Here is a 27,983-nt window from a genome sequence, read left to right on the forward strand (position 1 = left end):
AGATTAGCACAGCTGTAACTAAAATAATGCAATCCACACAATTTAATGGGAGATACAGAGTTCAAAAGGAGGTAAATTGTTGGTGTGCAGGACAGCAAGTCTTTGTGGTGTATCAAGATTATGGTATCCAGGGTAATGTCGGCATACCCCCACGTAGGATGAACCACTTCCAACAGGAGTAACAACACAAGAGGAAGCTGTCTAAAAGGGGTGTCCAGGAACTAGCCTGGATTGAATCCAAAAAACAAAACCACAACTCACTGCAGAATTAAGTGCACACATTGACTCCCGTTTCCACCAAAACTGTTTATCGGGAGCTCAACAGAGTCAGTATTCATGGTCGGGCTGCTATAGCCAATCCTTTGGTCACTTGTTGGGCTGCAGAATCATGGCTTTCGCCGCTATGCTTGATGGTCGCGTCACTAACAAGAACTTCTAAACCATTCTGGAGGACCATGTGCACCTAATGGTTCAAACATTGTACCCTGAAGGGGGGTGCTATGTATCAGCATGATAATTCACCAATACAAACAGCAAGACTTGTGACAGAAAGGTTTGATGAACATGAAAGTGAAGTTCTCCCATGGCCTGCAGTGTCACCAGATCTTGATATTATTGAGCCACTTTGGGGTGTTTTGGAGGAGCGAGTCGGGGAACGTTTTCTCCATCAGCATCACATAATGACCTGGTCACAGTTCTGGAAGAAGATTGGCTCAAAATCCCTCTGGCCACTGTGACAAGCTGTCATTTTCAAGACAAATTGATGCTGTAAAAGGAGGTTCTACACCATACCAATAAATGATCGTGGTCTAAAACCAGGTGTTTCAGTTTCATTGTCCAGCCCCTGTGTGTGCATAATTGTTTCTAGATCAGTGTGGTGCCAAAAAGTACAAATGTACACAAGTAAATGAAACGTGATTTAAAAATAAAATAATTCATTACAGATGTGTGATCTGTTTATAGTCACTTGAAATACAATTTGTGTGAAGTTACAGCAGAATTTATTTGTACAGTAATCAATTCAAGTCATTCAAATATAATTGGACTCCTCGACATGATCTGTCTGTGGCAGTGATGAAGGTAATGGATTGGTTGAGGGTTGTAATGTGTGAGATGGTTCTTGTGTTGCCAGGATTGCAGATGTGTTTGAGACCACCTAAACAAGACACATTTATTAAGCTGTAGGCCCAATCTCAGTCCTGGAGGGCTACTGTCCTGCAGAGTTTAGCTCCAACTTGCCTCAACACACCTGCCTGGACGTTTCTAGTATGCCTAGTAATACCTTGATTAGCTGTCCAGGAGTGTTTAATTGGAGTTGGAGCTGAACTCTGCAGGACAGTGGCCCTCCAGGAGCAGGATTGGACACCCCTGCTGTATAGGCTCATCAAAACCTTTGCAAGCTTTGCTATTAAAAAGCATCTTTAGATAGGAAATATCTTGATAAACATTTTGCATACCATTGATTGGTACTTGTATTGGTTGGTGTTGTTGATGTCAATCTTTGCAAGACTCTGTACATCTCCATGACAAGCGCGTGCTACCCGAAGACAGAGTTCCATGTTACCCAGCTTAGAAAGAAAGAAACAGTTTAGTCTGATTTAATAGAGTAAATTAGAGCTCTATGGGCATTTAACCTAGACTAAAGACTAATGAGTCTCTTAAGCTCTTAATATTTGGTGAACATACTTGTGGCACAGAATTCAGTTGAACTGGACTTAGGGACGCTTGAACTGGGAGAGAACGGAAGGGAAGCCTCCAGTGACCGCTGTGCACCTGGTTGTGCTCGTCAAAAAGTTCAAGTTTAGCCCAGCCACAAGTAACCAAGTCCATAGTTTCATAGTTGTTCAAATGGAGACCTCTAGACGCCTGAATCTCCAAGACCAAAGTGAGATTTGGAGATGGTTGTACTCTGAAATGAAGCACAAATTCAATCATGTAAACATATATCCACTCTGTCCATATTTATGTCTGAACCAAACTACCTTGGCACAGGCTGTTTAATAGCCAGTATGGCATAGTTTCCAGGACTCTTGGTGGAGGGTAATGGTTGGCACTGCACAGGTGGCATTGGGGTGGTCTGTCCCAACTTCTCCCCATTACAGTATAACCCTTCCAACAAGCGCACTGATCTCAAAGTAGCTTCTATACCCATCACCAGGTCATAGAAGATCACAAAACCCGCCCTACACACACATGCAGACAATCCCAAGATTTAAATCATATCGTAATGCATTTAGTGTTACTAGCATTCATCAATAGGGACTAAGTAAGAAAATGAAAAGTAACCCGAGAGAAAATGTGTCTTACACAGGATCATAAGGAGCTGGACCAAGAGGTTCCATCGGATCAGTTACATGGGAACCCATCAATGAATGCTGTTTTGAACTCTGATCCTGCAATATTGGTAAAAACAAAATCTATATGCACTACCATTCAAAAGTTTGGAGTCTGTAAGATTTTTTTAATTCTTCAGCGAGGATGCATTAAATTGATTAAAAAACAATTACAGTAAAGAAAGACATTTATATATCATTGCAAAATATTTCTATTTTAAATAAATGCTGTTCTTTTGACCTTTCTATTGATAAAAAATGATTGAAAAAAATTTAAACATTGATTATAATAAGAACTGTTCATTTGAATGGTTTCTGAAGGAACATGTGGCACTGTAGATATTCAGCTTTGCTATCACAAGAATAAACAACATACACTAATATAATAACTATATAATATTAGTAAATTACACATATATATTAAAATAGAAAATATTTTACGATATTAGTTTTTACTGTATTTTTGATCAAATAAATGCAGCTGTGATGAGCATAACAGATCTTTCTAAAACACAAAAATCTACTGACCCCAAAATTGAACAGTAATTATCATTAGGAATGAACAATATATTGGTACCACATTGGTTATTGGCTGATATGAGAAATTCTTATTATTATTATTATTATTGGATACTGCCATCACCTAACACTCACCTAAAGTTAATCTTTTAAAACACAAATATTTTAATAACATTGCTAAATTGAATCTTTAGTGAATTTTAAAATGAATATCCATTTTTTATTCTATATTTACTGTTGTGGTGCCTAAATTTACTTGCAGTATTTAAAACAGCTCATTTACTTATTTAGATTTATTTAATACAATAAACAATTGTAATATCAGCCATTCATCGGTTATAGACTTACCATTAAAATAGTATCTAACTGAATTTTGAGGTTCCTAAATATCACTTTAACTCAACATACACATTAGCTGTCAGTAACGCGATGAATTAAGCTTTGGATAACTGTCAGCCCACCAGTGTCAGAGCAGAGTGTGAGTGGGCCATAGAAGATCCAGGAAACACAGGCAGTAGAGGTTGAGGATGGGGTGGTCTTCTCTCTCGCCCCTTGTCTATTTCTCTTTTTAGAAAGGCGATCTCAGTTTGGAGGCTTGCCATTTGATGGATGTGGTCTTTCTGGATATCAATAAGCCCTGATCAATATAATATCAAATATTCAAATAATGTATTTATGTATTCAGATATGTTTAAAATGTTCAAAAAAATATCAAATATTAAAGGTGGGGTATGTGATTCTCTTTTCTTTCAATTTTTCAAAATAACTTGAAATCCTATTCCTAACCCACTTACAGCCACTGAGTTAGAAGCACTGAAATGAAAATTAAACAATTTAATCATCTGTGGAACGGGGAGGACTCGAAAAACTCCAGCCAATCATTTCCAAGACCACCTGAAATCATTGGACAGTAAGTTCGTCAATCAAACGGTTGTACCATAACCCCCTCCCCCCAGCGCGTGTGACCCCCTTTGTGCTCATACTCAAAGCTCGTGACGCATGCGCATCTCGTCAGTAAAGCCGGTTCCGTGATTAGTAGTAAATCGTCATTACAATCTCTCGCGTATCTGAGTTTTCGCTCGTGCATGATTGAGCGTCCATGTTCTTCGAATGGCCGGAGTCAGGGCCAGCGTTGGAGGAAAGAAGGTGGGACCATTTGAATTGTGTATTTTCCAAATCACATACCCCACCTTTAATATACTTTTAGTGCATAGTATAAGCATAAAATTTAGAACACAAGTTTTCTATGAAAATTTTCACATCACTTTTATTTTTTTATCATGTGAGGAACAGAGATACCGTGTTCTCCTTTGTGCCTCTCTCTGGCCAGCTGGATTCTGAAGATTTCCTCCTCAAGCTTTTGGTTCTCCTGCTCCACAGCAAGAACATCAGGGTCCAAAACTCTGTGAGGAGACTTCGTCCCTGATTGGGATAAAAACGAGAAATGAACCTTGGGCTTGAAAGAATAGTGTACTGTACAATAAAATATGCAGACACTTAAGCCACACTTAAAAATCTATTAATGTAATAGCATTAGATTATAAAATATAATACACTGTTCAAAATTAAATGAAGTTTCAAGAGTAGGTTCAGGAGGAGCCTAAGCATTCAGTCCTGTCAAACATGAGCATATATAAGCAGCAGTCTCTGCGCTTCCTCCCCGTCTGCTCCTCTATTTCTCTTATTCTTCCTCTGCACAGTACTGTTATAAGCTCAGGGATCGAGCCTCCTTTGATGACTTTGCATTTATTTGATCAAAAATATGGTAAATTATTATTGTAAAATATTACTGCAGTCTTCACAGTAAATCATTCTAAAATGCTGATTTGGTGCTCAATAAACATTCAATTATTATTATTATTAATGTTGAAAACAGATGTTCTGATTAATCTTTTATGTTGGAATTGTGATTTGGGATTGGAATTTTTAGGATTCTTTGATGAATAGAAAGTTCAAAAGAACAATATTTATTTAAAATAGAAATCTTTTGTAACCGTGTAAATGTCTTTTACTGATCAATTTAATGCATCCCTGCTAAATAAAATTATTAATTTCTTACAAAAAACATACTTTTGAACGGTAGTGTAAGTTTCCAAACACTATTTGCAGCCACAGTTCATTGTCTTTGCTCACTTCTTCCTTTTGTCTTGCCGTCAGCTCTAGGTCTTGCCTGCTCCAGTGTAAGAGCTTCTGCTTGAAGGTCATGCATGTGGGCCAGAACCTCTGGATCAGAACCACCAGACTGCATGTATGCCAGACGCAAAGCTCTGTTACAAAAAGAAGTAAGACCTTCGTTCATCTTCGGAACACGAATTAAGATATTTTTGATGAAATCTGAGAGCCTGATCACTCCTCCATACTTGTCCATAGGCTTCTTCAGGGATTGAACTTGCCGGCCTCGAAAAGTTATTAAAGACATCGTTAAAATAGTCCAAGTGACTACAGTGGCTCAATCTTAAGTTTATCAAACGATGAGAATACTTTTTGTGCGCAAAACAAAACAAAAATAACGACTATTTCAACTATTCATTTCCTTCTCTCTGGGCCTTGAGTCAGGTTACTAGTTTAACAGCGTATGATCTGTTGTTGTATGTCACATGCATCACCCACATGACCAGCGTCGGCCAATAGTGAGCCTACGTGTGACGTAGCTCTACGCAATCACACTAGTTTAACTGACTAGAGGCCCAAAGAGAAGGAAATTAATAGTTGAAATAAAGTCGTTATTTATGTTTGTTTTTGCGCACAAAAAGTAATCTCGTCGCTTGATAAACTTAAGATTGAGCCCCTGTAGTGACTTGGACTATTTTAACGATGTCTTTAATAACTTTTCGGGGCTGGCAAGTTTCAATCCCTGAAGAAGCCTATGGACTAGTATGGAGGAATGATCCAGCTTGCCAGCTCAGGAAATCTTAATTCGTGTTCCGAAGATGAACGAAGGTCTTACGGGGTTGGAACAACATGAGGGTGAGGAAATACTGACAGAATTTTCATTTTTGGTTGAACTAACCCTTTAAGTGATTTCTAGATTGCTTAGGGGTTTTCAGTTCATAACTGGCCAGTCAATATTATTGTCCCTAGTTTGCATGAATTCTTTCAATGTAAGTACATGTTTCTCTCACTTCTTTTTTCATGCAAAAAACAAGTCAAAAAAGACCTTATTTGAGCAGAGAGTGGCCCGTCCACAGAACAGATCAAGACATGGGTCTTCTTTTCCTCTGGTGGGTTAGATTGGACTTCATTTGGATTAAACCTACAATATCAGCACAGTATAAACATGCACAAAGTGATTGCTAGCTTCTTGGAACACTTGGTTTCCCTCCACTCTCTCTTACCCCTTCATTGAGTTGATGTGAGAGCTGAGCTGATGCAGCACCTCCTCGTTCCTCTGTTCCTGACTCCTCAGCTCTTGCAGCACTTCCTCTAGATGAGCCGTCCTCTCCCGCCCTCCCAGCTCGGCAAGCCTCTGTTCGATAGCTGGGATAAACACATCATCAAAAGAGTAGTGCAGAACAAATGAACATTAACATGTTTTCTATTTTAATATATTTTAAAATGGCCATCAAAACTATGCTTTCCACAGTCTTCAGTGTCACACGATCCTTCAGAAATTATGTTATTTCTTATTATGAATACAAAGAGTAGCGCAGAACAAATGAACAATAGGCGTGTTCGACTTGAAGCGGCGCTGCGCAGACCGATCGATGTAGGACATCAAAGTACAATGAGAGCCATTCCAAAGCTCTCTAATAGCTCTCGTGGTATTTTGATGTCATTCACAGATCGGTCTGTGCAGCGCCCGCTAATTAACTAGGCTAATTAACACTTAACACATTCCTTTGCCTTTAAAATACTTGAGGGGTTTCAAACAATCACACCATGGGTTTGTAGTTGCTATAGGTGAAACAGTGTGACATCATTTCAGACAACCTGAGAGTTGCCAGCACCATTAATTTATTTTTATATTTTTTTATTATTTAAGTCAGCAGTAAATATTTTCATTTTATTTTAATTTGATTAAATTTTATTTAAATTTTTACTTTTTAGTTTTTTCTCTCACTTTGCCTTAAATTGAATGCTTGACCCCAAACCGGCGAGTAAGTGCCCAGGAACGAGTGATAAAAATGCATTCCAGAAATCCGTAGATCCGTAACCTCAGAATGATCTCAAAGTAAAAAGAGGTGCTAAAGTTTGATTTTGTAGTGGCTGTGCTTTAAGATTAAATGATTATAATCTGAATTCAAGTGATGAAGGATTCTGAAAATCTGACAGTAATCAGTGTTGAGGTTAACCCTGCCTGGTTTAAATGTTTGAAAATGATTAACAGTAAAAAACTTTGATTACACTTTATTTTAAGGTGTAGTAGCCTACATATTAATTATATATGTAAATATTTGTCAACGCTTTTGCGTTCCCTTGCAAAAACTTTCGCGTTCACTTCTGCCAAGAAACTTTGCGTTCGCTCTCAAAGAGCTCAAAAGAAACGCAAAAGCATTGATTTTTTTCCCCACCATGATGTCCCTTTAGGGGTTTTGAAAAGTACCATTTTTGCCTCAGTGTGGAGCACATTTTAATAATCTAAATCACTTTTTTCATAAAGAACCTTGTGCAATGGGATGGTTCCATGGATGTTAGAGGTTCTTCATGAAAGCATAAACATCTTTATTTTAAGAGTGTTGCTTTCTTTTAACATACTTTCCAACATTCCCCAGCTTACCCTGTCTCTCCTTCTCCAGCTGATGGTTGCGTGCCCTGATCTCAGCCAGTCTCTGCTCGTGATCTTTATATAAGTCAAGAGCCCTCTGTTCATCAGCCTTCTGCTGGAGTGAGCCCTGCTCCTCAGAGACCTAAAGGAGAATGTCCAATACAGATAATACAAACACTATTCACAATCTAAACAGATTTAAAGAACTAAGCTTATGAAACTGACCTCTGTCTGTCTTCTGGGCTGGTTGTGTTCAAATGAGATCCTGAGTTTTCGAAACTAAAACAGAAGATCATCAGATGCTGCGTAAAACCTCTTTGAACTTGAGATTTAGTATCTTTGTATGCGGTCCAGTACCTCTTCAGTGAGTTTGTTTAGAGCAGTATTTTCCTGTGAACTCTCTCTCTGATCCACTTGGCAGTTTCCCTGTTCTTTCAACTGGCCAATGGAACAAGCAAACATACAGTATTAGGCCTTGCGCTACTGTTCAAAAGTTAGGAGTAGGTAAGAGTTGTTTTTAATTATTATTTTAAAATTACAATATTAACTATTTAAATAAAAATGTTAAATAGCTGTAAAAAAATTCTAATTTTTAAAATTGTAATATGGAATGTATTTAAAATGTATTCCTGTGATGGCAAAGCTGAATTTTCAGCCAGTCATTACTACATAGTGTTCAGTGTCACATGATACTTCATAAATCATTCTAATATGCTAATTTGGTGGTCAAGAAAAATGTCTTATCAATTTTGGACAGAACAGTTGTGCTGCTAGGTATTTTTTGTGAAAACTGAAAAACTTTTTTCAGGATTCTTTGATGAACAGAAAATTCAAAAGAACAGCATTTATTACAATTTAACATATCCTTTCCTAACGTATTAAAGTATTGATTTCTTTCATAAACATCTTGACCCAAAGCTTTTAAACATTATTGTATAAAGGGACATAATGAAATGGAAAACAGAATAGAATTGTTTATTTAAATTATATATATATATATATGGTAAATAAATTATCTGCAGTTTTTTTGTTGTTGTAACAATTAAATAATATTCAACTTACAACAATCAAATCAGGTGTCCTTGCCCTTTTGGGATACACCGTCTTCAGAGCTGCATTTTCGGTTTGTGTGAATCCCCTTTGTCCTCTCCATAGAGCTATTGGATCTTTTAAGTCCGTGCCAATACAGAATTTGGCCTTGTGTTTATTCAAGAGTCCAGCAGAATGAAATGCCATGTTACAATTCTGACAAATTAATTCCCCCAAACCTTCCATCCCTCCAACAATTACTCCCTATTTAAACTTGAAACAAAATAGGAATATACTTATGTTGGAACCTGGAACGTCTTCCTCAAGTTACATGTAGCCTACTCTATTTGTTGACTGAAGTTATGTTTGTTGGTTACAATCACCTTGGAGAAAGGGGAGTGGTGAAGAATGGAAGTTCAGAGCAAGAGGAATCAAACCCTTGAATATTTTTATCTTTACCATGCATATTTTAAACATTACCATTTGCCCTCCTAAAACATAAAAAAAGTGTTCCCAAGTGTTTCAGCAGAAAACGAAAGGCTGGACATGTTTGGCAAACTGATGCAAAATATTTATTACAATTCTTTTCTCCGACCTTTTCATTGTGATGCAGTAGTTTATGCCTGCTTTGTCTCATACAGATAAACCCATACAGGACACCTTTCACCTTCTCAAATCTGTAAATAATGTTAATCAAAATAATCTTAATCTTCCAAAACTCACAATTTTTTATTCTTATATTTTTTTTTACAATCCACCCTGAATATCAAGGCTGCAGAAACAATATAATGCAAACAAAAGAAGAAAAAAAAAAACTATTTATGTGGGAATTTTTACAGCTGTACCAAAATTAAAAAAGAAACTTAAATCTGTGATAAAGCAATTTTATACCCTATCAGCAAAAACAAGGTACAAAAAAGGAGATGCACAATTTACACCAGCAGTCCCTCATGAAATAAAGAACTTTTAAAGATGGATCTCTACTTCACTGCCAGCAGCAGGGATAGAACTCAGCTCCCAAAATGAACCTCAAATGAACTGTTTAAGGAACAACATAGCAGAACAAAATGTGCAAGCCATCTTACTGAATCGCTCAAAGAAAGTTCACAGTCATTACAAACCAGACATCGGATTAATTCCTGCATTGTAAACATTACATAAGCCCAATAATGTTTAATGCCTTCTATTCCATTGGGTAGATTTTATTTGGGATTTGTGAGGGAATAAGTTGATCAAACCTTTCTTGTGTTCATTGAATACCCCTTATCAATCCACATGCAATGAATGTAAAGCTTTTGAATATGATTGCCACAGCATTATTTCTATGAGCACAAGAATGCTTTTTATAGAACTCTGAAATGTTCAGGATTTCAGTATGGTTTAAATCAAACAGCTTTTAGGTTCTTCAGGAAAAAAAAACTTTTATACCATATATGGGCAAGAAAAAAGACAGTCAGTTTATGAGTTTTTGAACTTCAATTTTTCCAAAACAGAACCCAACATTAGTGAACTGAACATCTGTATGTTCATCTGGCGTACCAGAACGCAACATAAACATAGACCCTTCCATCCAAACTTTACCTTTATTCAAATATTTCCCAACAAACTCTTCCGCAACTAACTTTTAAACAAGCTTTAAGGTTTTTTCTCACATGTGTACTTGGCAGACATATGAAATCAGGTATATTAGTATGATTCTGCAGAATGAGAAGCGTGAAAATGAGCAGGGTTCGCTGAAACTGGAGCCAGAAGTGGACTGATGTTCTAGCTGCCAGACTGCATGTGACAGTGCATTCAGTGTTGCTTTAGTTCTTCCTTGCTGCAGGGATGACTGGATTGAGTTCATTTCTATGAGGGACAGGGAGCAACGTCGCAGTCAGCGGCTCACAATGATTGTTTCATTTTAACACTAATGCTACGAATTGTTTTCGTGAAAAGAAAAGAAATTTTTTTTTTTTAGAAAGGTGTCAAAGCCATTTTATAGAACATTCAGAATGATGTCATATTTCACGTTAAATCACGGTTATAATTGGTGTTATTATTATCAATTAGTCTTTTTCCCAAGCAAAACAAAAAAAATCTGGTGGAGGGGTCCATGTGGCTTTCTTTGACATTTCTAGTTCAGGATAAAGAACAAAAAGCAGACAAGGAGAGAAAAGAGGGGGATGGGAATCAAACAGAAAGACATCGCCTATGGTGTGACACGTGATTTCTTTTTCTCCCCGCCTGGGATATGACCGATGTCCCTTGTCCATGAAAATAATCTTTTCTCTCTTCTTCTTTTAGTTTGAAATAACTGGGTGTGATGGAGGAGAGATTGAGAGAAAGGGTGGGAGTGGTGTTTAAAGCCACATTAGGTATCATCATCGTCGGAGGTCTGGCTGCTACTGCTTGTCTCAGATTCAGAGCCCTCTTCCAGGCCAGGGTTTGGGGTGTTCCTCCAGGTTAGCAGGGCCACACTACGTGGCTTCAAGAGCACACCATTACGCCCAAAACCAATCTTCTTCATCTGACACAAAAAAACATATCCATGATGCACTTAATTTTAAGCAAAGAATAAACTAAAAATAAAAGTGACACTATATGCATTTCCCATACCTGTTCAGTTTTAGCTTGAAACTCTTTGAGTTCGTCTTCAGTGAGGGGCTGGAAGTTGTCATCATTTTCTGGGTATTCTTGCCATCCCATAGCCTTCAACAACCTGTCAGAGAGGATCCACATGTGTGAATATGTGGATTACGGATGTTGTCTTTTTGCGGCTCTGTTTAAAAACCTAGCGTGCTGCCTATGGAGGTAGCATTACATCTTAAGTGTGCTTCCAAATGATCAGACACATAGTTTCAAAAAATAATAAGATGGCATTGAAAGTATCCTTCATGAGGAAATCAAATCTCAAATAAACTGCAATGAACTGAGTGAAAAGAATAAATTGTGGTTGAACCAAGGGAAATTTGCTTGCAAATAAGCGAATTCATTTTTTTATTATTATTAATTAAATGCATTAAGATACATTTTTCTATTCCATTATCAAAAAGTAAAAATACATTATATCATCGTAAAATTAAAACTGTATTTTATGCTTTGAATTTTGCAGTGCTAGCTTGGCAACATGCTAACGGCAAACTTGTGAACTCAATTGTCTTCCACATGCACAAGAAATGCTATTTGTATGATATACTTAGTTGCCCATGTATTCCAAATCAGTCACTTGCGACATACCATTTAAGCTATTAGAAGTCATTTGCACATGTAGACAGAACACTAGGTTTTGGAACTGAGCTTATATGTGTCTGATGTGTTGAAGTGTGTGATGTGTATGAGATTGCTCTGACCTGTGCTCCGCCTCCAGAGAGCTGGACAAGTGCTCTGGGTCTGAGTCACTGAGAGAGTGGGAGATGCCATTTTCATGACTCTCTCCAAACTCTTTTGGTTCAGGGGTGCTTCCCTCTCCCTAAACACAAAGATAAATCACAAACAAAGGCTTTAACAACACAAATATAAGGCAGAACAAAATATATCAACTGCTTAGTGCAGTGTTGTTATTGTTAACTAAAACTATTTCTGTTACACCCTGATAAAGGCCTGTTTGGACTAATGTGCGTTGTGTTTTTTAAAGCAGCCCCTCTAATAAATGCTTTTAATACCAAAATCTATGAAAGTGCCTGGATGTAAGCTCTCATTTTGCAAGGAAATATCCACTTAATTTTCCAGAAGCACCCATAGTTTTTCTTCTTTTTCTGAGTACTAGATTTGTTCTTGAATTTGTTTTCTGCACTATTAAAGTGTTTTTGTTAATTGAAGTAAAATGAAATGTAAATATTAGATAAAAACTAAAACCTAAACGAAAATTAGAAATGTTGTTTTGATAACTAACTGAAAAAACATTTTTAAAACTAAAATAAAAATAAATTTTACTACAGCTAACAGACAGCAGATCAGAGATGAACACATCTGCACCTCTGCTGGAGCTCCTGGGCTGTGGCAGTCACTCATATCCCCGTTTCTCTCATCCTTTAGTCCACGCAGGAACTCACTCTTACGGTCTGTGCTGCGGCGCATCAGTTTTAGCCTTGAGGGGGTGATGTCTATGGGAGGGGTGGTGCTGGAGGGCGGCTATGGAGGGGGGGAGGGAGAGAGAGAGAGAAATGGAAAGATAAATATAAATGGTGGGTAAGCGTCTGATTATTGATATTCTCCTATGGATAAACATGATAACATTCTGATGTTTAATGAATATTGGAGAATGCAGAGATGTAGTAAACATTTTTCATTCAATCACCATCTATTTGTGTATTTGGCATATGTCCACATTGTACAATGATACAAGGAAATAATTTGTTGACATGAAGCACACCACTATCATATTATTTAGGAATATCAGGTACCAGTTCCTTATTGGCAAGAGATTAAAAGATGTGTGGCACCTTTTTTTGTGTGTGGCAATTCCATGTAATTGTACATTTTTATATGTTGATAATAGTTCACTTGAGTGGAAAAACAAAGATAAGAAACTGATGTTAATTCTCCATGCTGCTGGCACAAAGGCTACAAGAAAACGGAGCCAACCGTGTGATGGAATCTTTAAAGACCCAGACAGAAGAATCTTTTAGAATATGGAGTAAATGGACTGAATACATTAAACCTATAAAATCAGATTTCTATTGATTTGGAAAAAGGTGTTTATTGAACGGTAAATGGTCTGCGATGTAGTTCCTTTAATGCCGGGTTCAGACTACATGAAATCAGCCCGAGTTTCGAGGTGATTCGTAGATGACAATTGGGCGTCAGGAAGCAAGAATAAACCATTTCTATCATCTTTTATAGTGTTTCATAGTGGACGACAACCGACACCACACCTGTGACACTTCACGACGTCCCAAGAGAAAGACTAGCATGTTTTATTTTTTTCCAGTCTTCCACAATGGGTTCTATCACATCTGTGACGTTGACCAATAGGAGCACAGAAGCTCTTTCGTACACAGCTTTTAAATATGGCGAAACGAAAGAGATGATGGTACTGGTGCTGCCTGGTGGAACTATGCAATGGAGAAAAGCTTCTTGGAGGTATGGCAACAATACTCCATATGGTCCTCTTTGTCCAATCCTGGAACGTGTCCAGTGTCGGGTTTCGCTTTGGTAGCCATTGTTTTGTTTATGCTCTTGTTTCTGGAAGTTAGTCGCTAGTTCCACCTTCTTGATGACATCACACGTGTTATTAAACTTTTTCACACGTAAATTCAAAATATTCTGGCTGACCCCCAAGCGTGAGTTTTTCAAGGCGACCGTTATTTAGAACGAGTCCCTTTGTTGTTTCCATGATGATGCGTCATTGCTTGTCACGTGACACACCGCAGCCACAAGAGCACTGAATGAATGATGATCTGCTTTTATATAATTTTTCCTTTTTAATTCAAAATATTCACAAATTTGTTAGGTATAGCATGAAATATCTGATATTCTGATTGTCAAAAATGTGCAACTGGATGTGTTTTGTTGTTTAAACACCTTTATAGCTATCGCGTTAGTTGAGCTATATGCACGATGGGCGCCGCCATGTTAGTTTGTGCCTCAGTTCATTGAGTCAGATCTCTTGGATTTACAACACGTGAATTCATCCACTTCTCCCGAAATACATGAAAGTAAGTGGCCGGTAGAGTAAGTTACTTAAACAATGTGTCTCTGATATGAATAAAACGTGTCGTCTAATTATAATGGAAAGGATTATTATTGCCGCTTCCAGACATCAGTGTGTATTTTACAAACTCTAAATGTATTGTTTTTTTTTGTACTTATGTGAATTTAAATGTCTGAAACCTAAAATAAACATTATGTGGTTGAAAACTCGGAATAGTTGATATATGACAAGCGCTGTTTAAGTCCGTCTCAGGTTCAGCGCCAGCCAACGCGCAAAAGCACATTTGAACTTAGAAGTTGATCACGTGATGCACTGACCGTTCTATTCACACCTCCAGGGACTAGCCAAGACTGATCACACTGGTGTGATCATACGTGCGAAAGGGTTAAAGACAGCAAGAGATGATTGGTCAGAAAGAAACTTGTTGTCTGACATGTTTCTTGTCCATGACACAACAAAAATGTAGGAGTCAAAATCACATACTCTAACACATTGAGTATTGTAGCAGACAAAAATATGTAGTCTCAACCTCGCATTAAAGTTTTAAGAAAGTAGCTCCCCATGTTTTACTGTATAATATATAGCTTGCTGATAAAAACGGGGGGAAATAAAACATTTGGAAAATTTAAGAATTGTTTTATGCAAGATTCATGAAATACATATCTGGTAACGATTTTGTAAACACTAATGTTCTTGTTTTATTATAGAATAAAGCAATAAGCCAGCAAAGCTGTGTTTTACAGACAATTTAGAACAACTAAGGGGCGTTGTTAGGCACGACGCGGAGTGGAGTATAAATATATACCCTTTTATAAAACGGTTACTCCACAAAAATATTCATTTTAACATTTATTTTATTCATAAAAATAAGCACCAGCAACAAAAAATATAACGTTATAACACATTTATTCCTCCGCCAAGCAATGTAGTTCCAAAGAGGTTGCCAAGCAACACAAAGAAATCAAAAACGGCAGTTGTGCAGTAATTACGGGTGGGCAAACTGCAAATTTGGTATCGATCCGATACCAAGCAAATACAGGGCCAATATCGCCGATATCGATACTTTTTCATTTTACATTTACATTTATTCATTTAGCTGACGCTTTTATCCAAAGCGACTTACAATTGCTATATTTCAGAGGTCACACTCCTCTGGAGCAACTAGGGGTTAAGTGTCTTGCTCAGGGACACATTGGTGTCTCACAGTGGATTCGAACCCAGGTCTCTCACACCAAAGGCATGCGTCTTATCCACTGCGCCAACACCACTCATAGCAATGTAGTTAAAAACAGAGCAGCAAAAACTGTGCTAGAGCAGCATGTCATGATTTATGAGGTGAATGCATCATTAATATGCTAAATCTGAATACGTTTTCATGACCACTAAATATTTTGTGATTTGACTCAACTCCCCTGTAATTAGTCAGTGACTTTTACCAAACTACCCTAATTATAGTAAATGCATTATTGTACACTAGCCTACGGTTCAAAAGTTTGTGAGATTTTTTTATTCTCTTCTGCATTTATTTGATCAAAAATACAGTAAGAACTGTAATATTATTACAATTTAGCATAGGCTATTTGTTTTCTATGTCATAGTAAACTGTAATTTATTCCTGTTATCAAAGCTGAATTTTCAGCATCATTACTCCAGTCTTCATGATTCTTCATGATGGGAATTCATTTTAAAATGCTGATTTGCTGCTCAAGAAACATTTCTTATTATTATCAATGTTGAAAAGAGTTTCATATTTTTTTGGAAACCATGATACATTTTACACAGAATTATTTGATGAATAAAGTTGAAAGAACAGCATTTATATGAAATATTTTTTTAACAGTGTAAAACCCTTGACTGTCACTTTTGATCAATTTAATGCATCGATCCTTGTTGTATAAAAATATTAATTTCATTTAAAAAAAAAATCATACTGACGTCAAAATTTTAAACCGTTAGGTACACTTTTAGTTTGTTTATTGCAAAATAACTCCTGATTGTTTCTAGTGTGTCATCTAAACAAGGCTTCGTTTCCCAAACTCACTGTGGGCCTGTGAGCTCAGCGAAGCACCAGCATCAAGTGCTCTGTGATTGATTGGTTACATCTTGTATCCAGATGACTAGGAGAAATAGTTCTATCCTACACAATTATTCGCTATCATTCACTTATTTTTCCACTTAGAAGCTTATTTTACGCACTGAATTGCATTCTAAATTGATAAAAATTACTGGTAAAAAAAAAGAACACATTTGGATTGATATTTTATGTGAGGATCGATCCTTTTCGATACCACGTCAGTAGGATCGATCCGCCCACCACTAGCAGTAATACTAATGTAATGCTGTCACAGGTGTTTGTTTGTTGAGTAATTTACAACGGCTTAGAACGTGGCTCAACCAATCAGAATCAATGACTGGAATTATCCGTTTTATAAATAATAATAATTCTTGTACATGTTCTTGCATAACAAAAAAATGATTGGTTCTGACTTTTTAAAATGACTCAGCTTATTGGTTTAATCACAACCTACTAATAAAAACCAGCCTATATGCCTGACTGTGTAATTTTACCTCTTTAGAAGTGCCATGGGCAGGTGCACTGACGGGTGTCAGAGGTTTGGTCACAGACACTGGGCTGGTGAAGGCTGAATCCCGTCCAGAGAAATGCAAACCCACTTTAGTTTCCCTTCCATTGGGTTTCCATGGGCCAGACTATAAAAAAAGACAAATGTTTCATTTATTTAACGAAAACGACACAATTGCCGTAATATAATAAAAACAACATTAGGAAAAAACGTCACTATAAGTGATGTGATTCAATAAGCTGGTATAACAAATTACAAATATCATGCAAGTACTATTTTCAAATCCCCTAGCTCGGTACCTTGGTGGGGGCAGTGGCAGGTTTGGGCACCAGATTCTTGTAGACACTGGGTCCAGTGATGGGGACTTTAGAACCATTGGCGGACAGAGGGCCAGCACTGGCAAAGCCAGCTGAGAAAGCAGCACTGGGGTCCTCCTTAGACACTTTCTTAATGACCAGCATCTTCGACATAGCCTGCTTAGCACTAGGGGGGTTCTCTGTAACAGAAGTTGCACAAAAAAAATTTTTCAGAACAAACCAATAAATATAACAATATTTTAATTCTATGCAACTGGAATATGGTGACTTGATAAACGAAAGCAACTTACCCCATACTCCTGCTGGAGTCCCGACAGCACGAGGCTGACTTGCTGGCTTTCCAGTTGTCTCTGGGTTCAAGGAGGGCTAAAATTCATATGAAAACCGAAGGCATGAATGCAGTCAGTTCATTAAAAAGCATGTAAAGAATGACAGAAGTAAACCGCTTTAATGACATAAGCAGTGAACTCATGCCTGGTAGGGGTGTGACCTCACTACACAAGTAAACAAACTCAAGAGGAAAAAAATACTTACAAAATCCTCATCAACAAACTTGAGCTTGTCATCGTTGCGCTCCTCATCAGAATATCTGTCCTGATATGAGCCACCTTTGCGTGGATGAAAGTTTCCATTACGTTGTCGGTGGCCCCCTTGTCTGTCCCTTTCACCTCCACCACGTTTGATATGCCTAGCATGGTGGTGGTGAGGACCTTCCTGGCCCCTCGGTACCCCATGCCAGCTGGGGGTCTCCTTCCACCCTGGTCCGCCTCCCAATCCCCCCTGACTCCCCTTCGCAACACCAGAGTCTACAGAGTCATGCCTTAATAGAGATGGCTGCTGCCACCCATCACCTGAAGAGAAAATGAATAGCTATTACACAGGGCAGGTCAAAAAGCAGGTTAACTCTACATGAGGAGGAAGATAGATGCGTGTTCAGCAACCTCCAGGGGCTCTTAGTGGGTCATTGTTGAAGAAGCCATCAGAGGAGTTGTGTCTGCGACGGTTAACTCCCGGCCGGCTGTCTCCGCGGGGAAAGTGCTCTCCATGCTTCTCAAGAGGGGCAGCAGGGGACTGGAAATAAATAAATAAACCACACAGACATATTAAACAGACAATTTTTACTTTAAAAAGCTTAATTTAGAAAAGAATGATTAGGGTCAAGAGAACTAAGAGAGTCCTTTGAGTAAAGCTGTCCTGATTTTTTTTTTTTAAATGCACAGTCAATACTAAGTCAACAATCAATTACAATACCTTGGCGGGCTGAGGCGTGGAGAAGTTAAGCCAGGCAGGAACAAAGTCATGCTGCGCCATTTAGGTCCAGTGTCTCCCGTCAGTGGATGGAGGCATCAAACCTCATGGCCTGAACTGACAATGCAAGTGACAAACGTCACGTCACCATAATCTACTACAAATAACTCCCATAAAGTCAGCATTAAATGGAAATTGCAATTGTGTTTTTTTTTATTAAGTATTAGTATATCTGAGGGAAACGGCTTTTTTAACTTAAAAATGTAGGGTGGGACTTGATTTTGACTGGATCCTTGTCGTTTGCTAATTTCTGTAATAATCTCAATCGAGTGACAGGTTGGTGGTGGGGAAGTATTGAAACTTGTCTGGCCATTGGACAATCTTATTGCCCAGCATTTGCGGCAGTGTAAACATCATCATTCTTGATGTTGTTGTGAGGAGGAGGGGACATTAATGTTTTTGATAAAAGATTACAAGGGCATATAAAAAATTATGTGCATGGATAAATAATTTATATAAATACTGCAATATTCCATAAAAAGGTGAAAGTGAAATTTTAGCAGCAACAAATGCAAAATGACTGTTTTCAAACAAGTTTGGAATGTACCCCCATCAGCCAAAGGTCAGGCAAACAGATAGTCTTCACCTGAAACTCATGTCTTTAGTTGAGCCAATGTTGTGGAGTCAGGCTGAAGAGAATAGGCCAGCGTTTCCACATTTCGGAGAAAGCAACCTACAAATGGCTTGCTTGCAGTTATATTTGCATTTTAAAGGTGCTAAAAATTATGTTTGGAATACCATGCATAAAATATGCCCAACAACTTGACAGATATTACTGAAAAATGTGTCTTTAGAAATTACACCTGTGACAGCCCTAGGCTTAATACAGAGTGAAGGAGCTGGCCAACATATTTGAACCTATCAGCAAATCACTTGAGTGGACGGGAAGGGTTTAAGTGGAATACATGATTGAAGAATTCTAGCATACCTCACCAGAGAGAAGTCTGTCATTTTTACAGGAATATAAAGTTACAACATTTTGATCTAAACATTGAGGTGAAAAAATGGGTAGGCTAACACTTTACAATAAGGTTTCATTAGTTAATGAACTAATAATGAACTGCACTTAAACAGCCTTTATTAATCTTTTTTAATGTTGTTCAACATGTATTAATGTTAACAGAGATTAACAAATACAGTAACAAATTTTAACAAATGAAACCTTATTGTAAAGTGTTATCAAACTAAAACAATTTTATGCTTTTTTTATGCCGATTTTATATTTAATGTCTTATTTAAAGACAAGCAGTTCCTAGGTTAAACATTTAAACAAAAAACACTAACTTCTGTTTTATTTCTCTCTTGGCCTTGATATGAATGACTGTATTTGTTTAGATTTATCGAAAACAAACTTTAAAACAACTAATTCAACTGAATGGCAAATCTCACATTTCATTACATACTGTAAGAGGTAACTAATTCAGAGTGTAAAATAATCAATACCAAGGAACGTTCTAGCTAAATGTTGTGGCTTCTTACCCCAGAGACAAAGGCTCTGTAGTTCGATGGCCCTGTCCTTGGCTGTGTCTGTGTAGAGGGCCCAACCAATGCACTTTCACAGGCTTTGAAGCCTCAGGACAACCACAGCTCCTGCCACAGGCAAACTCCAGTTTCCAGGAAGGTGCAAAGAAGGGGATGGAAGTGAAACTTGTGCAGCCCAAGGTGAAATTGTTAGGTGATGGAAAAGATGGCGACGTGTTGTTTTTGATCAATGGCGTGTAGTTGTGGACGAGTAGCGGATGTGTTTGATCTGTAATGCCAGAGTGACTCTCCACGACACCCTTAGTTCACCGACGATGACCGTGTGCATTCAGGGCGACTGATACAAGTCCAGCCTCTTATTCTGGGGGCTTGTGGTAGCAGCACGTTGTGCCTGCTCTGACACTCAGAAACTTCTTTACGAACTCATTTTCGGCTGAAGACACACACAGCGACAAAAAAAACGGAGAGTGGGTTTGTACCACACAATGCTGGTTTGCGGAAAGTGGTGATCTGAATATATTCACCTCATCAAAACAGCGAAGGTGCTACGTCAGGGCGAAAAGGGGAGGGGGGCTGATTTGTCACATCACAATAGCTAGAAGTGCTTTATGTTATTAAGTCATGAGAATTGCTTTAGCCTTCAACAGCTCATATTTTGGATGCTTCAGTGAACCAAACAATGAAAACTTGACATCTTTAATTATCGGCCCACATGGCTGATAAATGGCTGGTGAACCAATATCACGTTAGGCTACCGAAAAAATTGGAAGTAAATATGATTTGCCTCCTAACAACACTTCTGATCTTCCAGTTCATCAAATTAGAAGAAACTTCCACGGGTGAGTAACTTGAAGCCAATTTGCACAGATTCTGGTTAAACGCGATGCACCGTGCATTGGTGATTCAAATGAAACTCAATGACAAAACACAAGCGTCCAGGTGCAAGCAAACCTTGAACATTCACTGTGAAGCAACAGGTGTATTCCAGATTGTATTATTGCATGTGGGTAGATCTTGAGCCTCTTAAAATCCTGCAGTCACAAATCCAACAGGTCTTTCTTTCTCCAGATCTTCAAAAATAATCTGCAGACCAACTCTGTAAAATGGCAAGCAACATTTAGATCAATTTGTGTCATATATGCAAGACCAACATTAATGAATATGTCCCAAATGCTGTCTTTGAAACAACCACCAGTCCAAGGCATAAAAAAAGTTTGGCAGCACAATAAGCTGCCTTGACATGGTATAAATGTGCTACAACTACTTTAAAGGAAAAAAACATTCTGCTCATTATTTACTCATCCATCATCCGCATGTTGTTCCAAACATGTATGTTTTTCTCCCTCAGAGGAAAATGCAAGATAATAGGCTGGATGACATCTCTTGTAACAACTGACTTACACTGCATGGAAAAATAGTATAAGTGAAGGATGACTGAGGCTGTCAGTCTACTATTATGTAAAACATCTCTTTTTCCTATTCTAAAACCATACAAGTTTGAAACAACAAGAGAGAGAGAGTGTAAATTATGAAAATAAATGTCATTTTTGAGTGAGCTACCCTTTTAACATGGCTAATCCTCTCCTTGCCAGGGGACTTTATATGAAATATGGCCATACATTTTCTAACTAACATTACAGAAAGATAAACAATTTGTTTGTATAATGCAAAACAAAGTAAAGTGAGGGAAACTAAAAGCAGGGTTAAGAGTTAGCTGCAGTATATGAAGTAGAATTAACTTTGAAATATATTTGTGATAACAGCAAAGCAATAGGCCTACTTCGTATGCTCGTGCAAACGTTCAGGCGCATACAGTAGTTTAACATACCAAGACAATTTCGCAAATTACGAGTAAATAGTAATTCGTTTTACTACTTGCTGAACACTCGCTAGCACGGCACAGCTAGCATAGTAAGTAGGCCATTCGATGTGTGCATAAACCTTTTAGTCCACGTTGACTGGTTAAATTTAAACTTTTCAGAGAAAAGAAACTTTTCAACATCATTATACGGCTGCATATGGGTGAATTATAACGACTCCGACTTGTGTCGTGACGAAATACGTATTGTTTTAGCCACGGCGCGAACTAGGCTAAGCTAGCATCCCGAGCAGGAATAAAGTGTTGTAAAATGGCTCCCTCTCGACACCAAATCAACCAAATAAACATTTCGTTATACACCTACCTTTTGATCCCTTGTCTATCCCAATAACTTATTCGAAGACAAAGATGCGCCGCTTGTCAAGTCAATATGACAGTTTGGAGGTTGTCGTATATCTGATTCTGTATTTTGTTTGTGTTTTTAATCACACTCGTTCCGACTTTGCCAATCCATCTAGCTTGTTCCTGTCTACTCTGCACAGACGAGCTAATCGATCGCAGAGCACAGCGCGTCCGACGCGTCATAACATTCTGTCCCAGCCAAGCCAGCTGGAGGAATTAGTCTCTCGAGAGGGCTTGAAACACACCGAGCGCGGACTTTTAAAGTTTGCAACTACTCGTGAAATATATAGAGTTAAATTGTTACAAAAACTTATGTAAACAACATGGAAAAATGGGCGCAAAATGCAAATTAGCATTTCTTGAGTTTACGGTGTCCGATTTCACAGGCATTTGTACACGTGAAGTAACGAAAAAATAACCAGGTGTGCGTTGGTCTATGCAGAATGCTCAAAGTTGTCACATAAAATCTAAAAAGCGATAGTTTTTCGTGACAACTTTGCGTATTATATTGAACGTTGCACTAGCTGCTTTTTCAGAAAAAACTATTTCGAACAATTCACAAACATCTATTTCAACAATGTATGTGCATAACATACCAAAATAAGGTAAACAGCACATTCCTTTTTTTGCACAAACAGTACGTGAAGTCATTCAGTAAATAGGCCTAATGGTAAAAAAAAAATGAAATTGAAAATATTGAATGGAGAAGAGCTTGGTTAACTCCCTTAAAATACTGTATTAATAACAAAATAAAAGAAATACACTACACAATTCTACATACCATTTATCCTTCTAAATCTTTAATATCAAGATTTTCTGATATTGAGGATATGTGCTGTTTTTGTAATAATGAGAAAGAGATACTGACTCACTTATTTTTTTTACTGTAAAGTCGTGAACCAGTTTTGGACTGATTTGGGAGATTTTATATTTAATTTGATGAATATTAATTATTGCTTTACTTTAAAGGATGTTACCTTGTATTATGAAAATAAAAGCAAGGATCTGGAATTTATTGTTAACCTTTTTATTTGAGCAAAATTTCACATACATAAACAAAAATTTCTTAATTCATCTCCTATGTTAAATTAGTTTTGTTCTGACTTTGATTTTTACATTTCTTCAATAAGACTGTTAAAAAACAAAAAATCTGTGAAATATTTAAAATGCTACGATACACTCTTCAATACCCCTGGTGTTTTGTAATATCCTTTGTTAAAATTGAATATGAACTATGGTTTTTTGTTTGTTTGTTTTTTGTCTTGATTGTTTATATTTTGTTATTATTTGTATGTTACCTTTTCTGCAATAAAAAAATATGAAAAAAAATCGTAATAATATAAAGAAAATAATAATTGGATATAAAAATACTTTAAAACAAGCCTTTATATATTTATGCTTTTCTTTGTTGTTAAGACTACATAATTGTATCAAATTACATACATTTTGAAAAATACAATATGATATCCACAGTGGATTGAATAAGATAAATACATAAACAAACATCATAAATAAATAAATTTGAAGTGTGAACATGGTTATGATAATGACCAACATTATATAGACTTATTCTATCCTGTTCTTTATATTACAGATATAAATTATTCTGTGCAATGCTCTGTGCCAGTATTCTTCTCTTGATCTGTCTTCCACTGTCCCTTTTTTTTCTTTTTCTAAATTAATTTTCAGTCAAACCTGACCACAAATAATATATATTTTTAAATGTAATACATTTATATTAATTAAATTTAAGTTTACATGAATCTCCGCTTGTTTTACACTGCATTCCCACGAGACTCCAACACATCCATAAAAGTCTAATGTAGTTTTAAAAGTAATTACTGCATTTAATTTGAATTTCAATTCATGATCCGGACTCTTCCGTAGGACTTTTATAAGAACTTTCCAGTCATTTTGCGTGTTCGGGTGTGTCTGGCTTCACATTTCCACACGCGTTGTAATGACCTTCTGCTGACTAAAATCTACGTTTTATTTTAGGACGCCATGATATGAAATCAAGGTATGTTTTAATAAGTTTAATCGAATACTGTTTTTGACATAAGATATAAAACCACTGCTTTTTCGCTGTTATAATCTAGGGCTACAATTCAGTTCAACTTGACATCCGATGTGATTAATGTTTTCATATTATTTGAATGGCAGGTAAAATGTTGGGCAGTATAATCGGACGTCACATCCTTGGCAACTTTGGGGTGAGTGAAACATTTTACTCGCCAAATTTTCTTTTTATTCTATAATTTTTCTAATTTTATTTATTTATTCATTCTATTTACTCGTGTTTCTGTTATGAATAACACTCCGTGTTCCCTAAATGTAAAAGACCTCCAACTATTACATGTATTATATGTATTTTATTTTACATTTTTTTATGAGAATCCTCATCAAGATGGAAGCAATTGTTTAAATTCTCATTTGTTCTTTGTTCAGGTGTCCAGAAAGTTTGGCTGTTTAGGGCAGTGCACCACTCATTGTTCAACACTGTTCACTAGAGGTTTATATGGACAGTTGCCCCCAAGACATGTTGCTGGTGCTGTTCTGGGAGCGCAGTCATTTCACTGGTCTGGTCAGAGACCAAAAAAACGGCCGCAGGAAGAGAGTCCACCAAGAGAACTTGAGTTGGTTCGTTATGCCATGAGAGACCTAAAGAAAGCTCCAAAGCCGGCCCTCTATCTCGGATTATCTGGTCTCATACCTTTTGTATCCGCTCCTCTACTTATGGCTGTCACAGAACTGTATCTTCCCGAAGTTGCATTTGCTCAAGTTGCATACGGAGCGTCCATCGTTTCCTTTCTTGGTGGGGTACGCTGGGGTTTCGCCTTGCCTTCTGGAAGTCCAGCCACACCTGACTGGCTCAATTTAGCCAACAGCGTGGTTCCTTGTCTGATTGCTTGGACAGCACTCCTTTTTTGCCATGACATTACACAGTCTGCTGTGCTTGTGATAATGGGGCTTGGGATATCATTGCATTATGACCTGTCCCTCTTGCCTACATACCCCGCCTGGTTTAAAGCACTGAGGACAATCCTCACAGCTGTAGCCTTTTTCTCCTTGATAGGCACTGTTGTCATTAAGCAGTTTTATCCTGAGAAGAAGTATTTCTCTGATAAATGATTTAGGCATATTTGTAATGTCAGTCCATTGATATTAAACATGTTAAAAGTGTCATCACTAATAATGTGTTGGATCATATTCTACACCATGTTGAATCACTGAATCTTTCTCCATTCTCTTTCTTTTAATAAAATATCCATTTGGCTTCCTATTGTTGACGGGTTGGCCAAACGGGTATTAAAGGGATAGTTCACCCAAAAATGAAAATTCTGTCAGTATTTACTCAACCTCATGTTGTTCCAACCCCGTAAGAATTTCGTTCATCTTCGGAACACGAATTAAGATATTTTTGATGAAATCTGGTGTTTGGTGAAGTAACCCTTTAAATTCCAGTAGTGAATTCAAATGACAACAGTCAGTTTTTCCTGACTTTAAATATAACTTCACAAACTGTGTCAGTTAGATTGGAGGAAGTCAAATCAAAATTCTATGAAATAAAACTAGAATTGCACACTCAAAGTATTTTAAGGGATTTTTTACAAAAAAAAGCATGCAGTGCAAAATGCTAAAATGTTCGAAATGGAAAAACTGTATTTTAAATTCTAAAGTAAACTTTCAGTTTCCAACATTAGTCTGATTATTTTTCTGTCTTTTTTATCTATCTTTTTTAATGATTTTAGAAAAAACTTAATTCTGTGCAATCATGTCATTCATACACTAAAACATAACAGTTACTAAATAAAATTACTGAAATATTACTTGGAGGTCATTTTACTTAATAGAAAAATTTATGTGAACTCAATAACTGATTATATTAGTACTCAAACGGAATAAGTTACAGCAGATTTCAAGTTATGCTTTGCGTCCAAGTGTTAAAGGAGAGTACATTTTAAAATTAAATGTTATTTTATGTGTTTTTGATCAATGTTAATATGTTGGGGGATCTATTAGTGTTTAATGTTCTGTTTTGTTGGAATTCATAAGAGTTTCTGTTATGTCAGGGGCGGGGGGTGGTGCTGAAGAGTGGTTAGGTTGAGGATTTAGGAAAAGCAATGGCTGTGATCAGGGATGGGCACAAATACATCAAAAAGTATTCAATTACAAATACTTTGCATTTAAATACAAAATACTCCTGTGAAAAAAGTATTTAATTAAAATACAAGTAATTACAATACAAACAAAAGCTTCTTCTCTGGCCAACGAACGAACAGCGTATGATTATGATTCAGGCAGCATTATATGTCAGAATTCAGGTTGGATTAGAACAATCAGAATATTATCCAGTTCCTTTTTTGTCGCCTTTTTCGCCATTGGCTTTTGGCTTGCTTAGTTGGGGACATTTAAAGGTGCTCTAAGCGATGTCGGGTGACATCACTTCTTGTTGAGGTTTAAAGTATTGTCAAACAAAACGAAGGCTAGCTAGACCCTCCCTCCTCCTCATCCGCGCACTAACCCCCCAAACCGCACCCCCAAACCCTTCTTATCGGTTATTGGCTGGAACAGTTATGTTTCGTGGTGCGGGTAAGCCCAGTTTGTTTTTGTTGCCTGGGGCGTCTGCAGAGACCGTGTTTTTTTACAGTGTGTTCAGCGGACAGGCAGCTAGCGGATAGTGAGGAGATGTTTGTTGTATGTGACAAAAAATGTTTTGGCCTAAAAAACGCGTGACATCATTTTATATTTAACAATGTTATTACAACATTATTTTCCTGTTATCTCTGTAAAGCTGCTTTGAAAAAATTGTAAAAAGCACTATATAAATAAAGTTGACTTGACTTGACTTCCATCTGTTCCATTCCTTACATGTAAGAGTATATAATATTGGAATATCACCATTTAGTGTTGATGCGATTTTAACATACATGTTGCTGCATACTGTCATAATAAAAGATCATTACGACTGCCGGTTTGCCACCAGATGGCGAATTCTGAGGGTCCGAATTTCCACTGTGTGTGCAGTGGAAAGCCGGCTTTACATTGATTCAAAGGGATAGTTCACCCAAAAATGAAAATTAGCTCATGATTTACTCACCCTGAAGTCATCCTAGGTGTATATGACATTCTTCTTTCAGACGAATACAATCGGAGTTATATTAAAAAATGTCCTGGCTCTTCCAAGCTTTATAATGGGAGTGAATGGCTGAATGTTTTTGAAAGTCCATCAAAGTGCATCCATTCATGATTAAAGTGCTCCACGCATCTCTGGGGGTAATAAAGGCCTTCTGAAGTGAAGCGATGCGTTTGTGCCCTTGTCTAAAAGCTCCTGCAGAAAGCATAACACATCCACAACAGAACAGAGAAAAGGGACGTGTCTGTGTGCACACCATGGCTCAAACACATTCCATTTCCGATCATATTCAGAGCGCATTGAAGCTGCTTGTGCGTTTTTCTTTCGCTATTTGAGCAAATGTAAACACAAAAAATATATTTAATGTAGCATCTCATTCACTGCTATAGAAATTTAACTATCTCGACCTCCACTTCTGAAAAACCCGGAAATGTTAACAGGGTCAATAGGATGTGTCACGTCACGTGATTTTCTTGCATCTAGCCAAAAACTGTGATAGGCATTTTGGTAGTCCTATTCGTATTTTATATGTCCATGGTCCTATTAGGCCCGGTGAAGAAAATTAATATATGCGAAATAAAATGATATATTTAAATAAATATTTGAAATCAAATTAAAGTCCCTCAAGGTATTTAATTACAAATTACATTTCATTTATTTTTTCATTTATTTATTTTTCCTTTAAAATGGGACGCAGCTATAGTCTATTTGCTAT

General features: G+C 37.2%; 3 protein-coding genes across 4 annotated transcripts; 1 reads left to right on the plus strand and 2 right to left on the minus strand.

Annotated features, from left to right (window-relative positions):
* Window positions 1-942: 942 nt before the first annotated feature.
* Window positions 943-8,832, minus strand: ccdc17 (coiled-coil domain containing 17). The gene is made up of 14 exons (XM_077198587.1): window positions 8,620-8,832; window positions 7,915-7,995; window positions 7,783-7,836; window positions 7,570-7,699; window positions 6,188-6,329; window positions 6,010-6,105; window positions 4,986-5,119; window positions 4,152-4,274; window positions 3,314-3,489; window positions 2,308-2,393; window positions 1,983-2,183; window positions 1,687-1,909; window positions 1,458-1,568; window positions 943-1,156 (listed from the first exon to the last, which is right to left on the minus strand). The coding sequence occupies exons 1-14, from the start codon at window positions 8,830-8,832 to the stop codon at window positions 1,031-1,033; spliced, it is 1,896 nt and encodes a 631-aa protein (XP_077054702.1). The 3' UTR covers window positions 943-1,030.
* Window positions 8,833-9,135: 303 nt separating this feature from the next.
* gpbp1l1 (GC-rich promoter binding protein 1-like 1) lies at window positions 9,136-22,304 on the minus strand. The gene is made up of 12 exons (XM_077198588.1): window positions 22,094-22,304; window positions 19,908-21,006; window positions 18,372-18,485; window positions 18,062-18,191; window positions 17,655-17,971; window positions 17,411-17,486; window positions 17,103-17,299; window positions 16,790-16,930; window positions 12,544-12,699; window positions 11,919-12,037; window positions 11,185-11,287; window positions 9,136-11,095 (listed from the first exon to the last, which is right to left on the minus strand). Exons 3-12 carry the CDS (start codon window positions 18,429-18,431, stop codon window positions 10,940-10,942), a joined length of 1,455 nt encoding a protein of 484 aa, XP_077054703.1. The 5' UTR covers window positions 18,432-18,485; window positions 19,908-21,006; window positions 22,094-22,304; the 3' UTR covers window positions 9,136-10,939.
* Window positions 22,305-24,013: 1,709 nt separating this feature from the next.
* Window positions 24,014-26,980, plus strand: tmem69 (transmembrane protein 69). 2 transcript variants are annotated; one of them, XR_013192993.1, is made up of 4 exons: window positions 24,014-24,151; window positions 24,295-24,344; window positions 24,580-25,451; window positions 25,597-26,980. XR_013192993.1 is itself a non-coding variant. In XM_077198570.1 (3 exons), exons 2-3 carry the CDS (start codon window positions 24,300-24,302, stop codon window positions 25,261-25,263), a joined length of 729 nt encoding a protein of 242 aa, XP_077054685.1. In that variant the 5' UTR covers window positions 24,014-24,151; window positions 24,295-24,299; the 3' UTR covers window positions 25,264-26,980. The 2 variants fall into 2 exon arrangements, 1 of the variants encoding a protein (XP_077054685.1); XM_077198570.1 differs by having other exon boundaries at window positions 24,580-26,980.
* Window positions 26,981-27,983: the final 1,003 nt, after the last annotated feature.

Source organism: Siphateles boraxobius, unplaced genomic scaffold, assembly GCF_051911475.1.
Source record: "Siphateles boraxobius isolate OS27281-9 unplaced genomic scaffold, OSU_SipBor_1 41, whole genome shotgun sequence".
In the NCBI taxonomy this organism is placed as follows: Eukaryota; Metazoa; Chordata; class Actinopteri; order Cypriniformes; family Leuciscidae; genus Siphateles; species Siphateles boraxobius.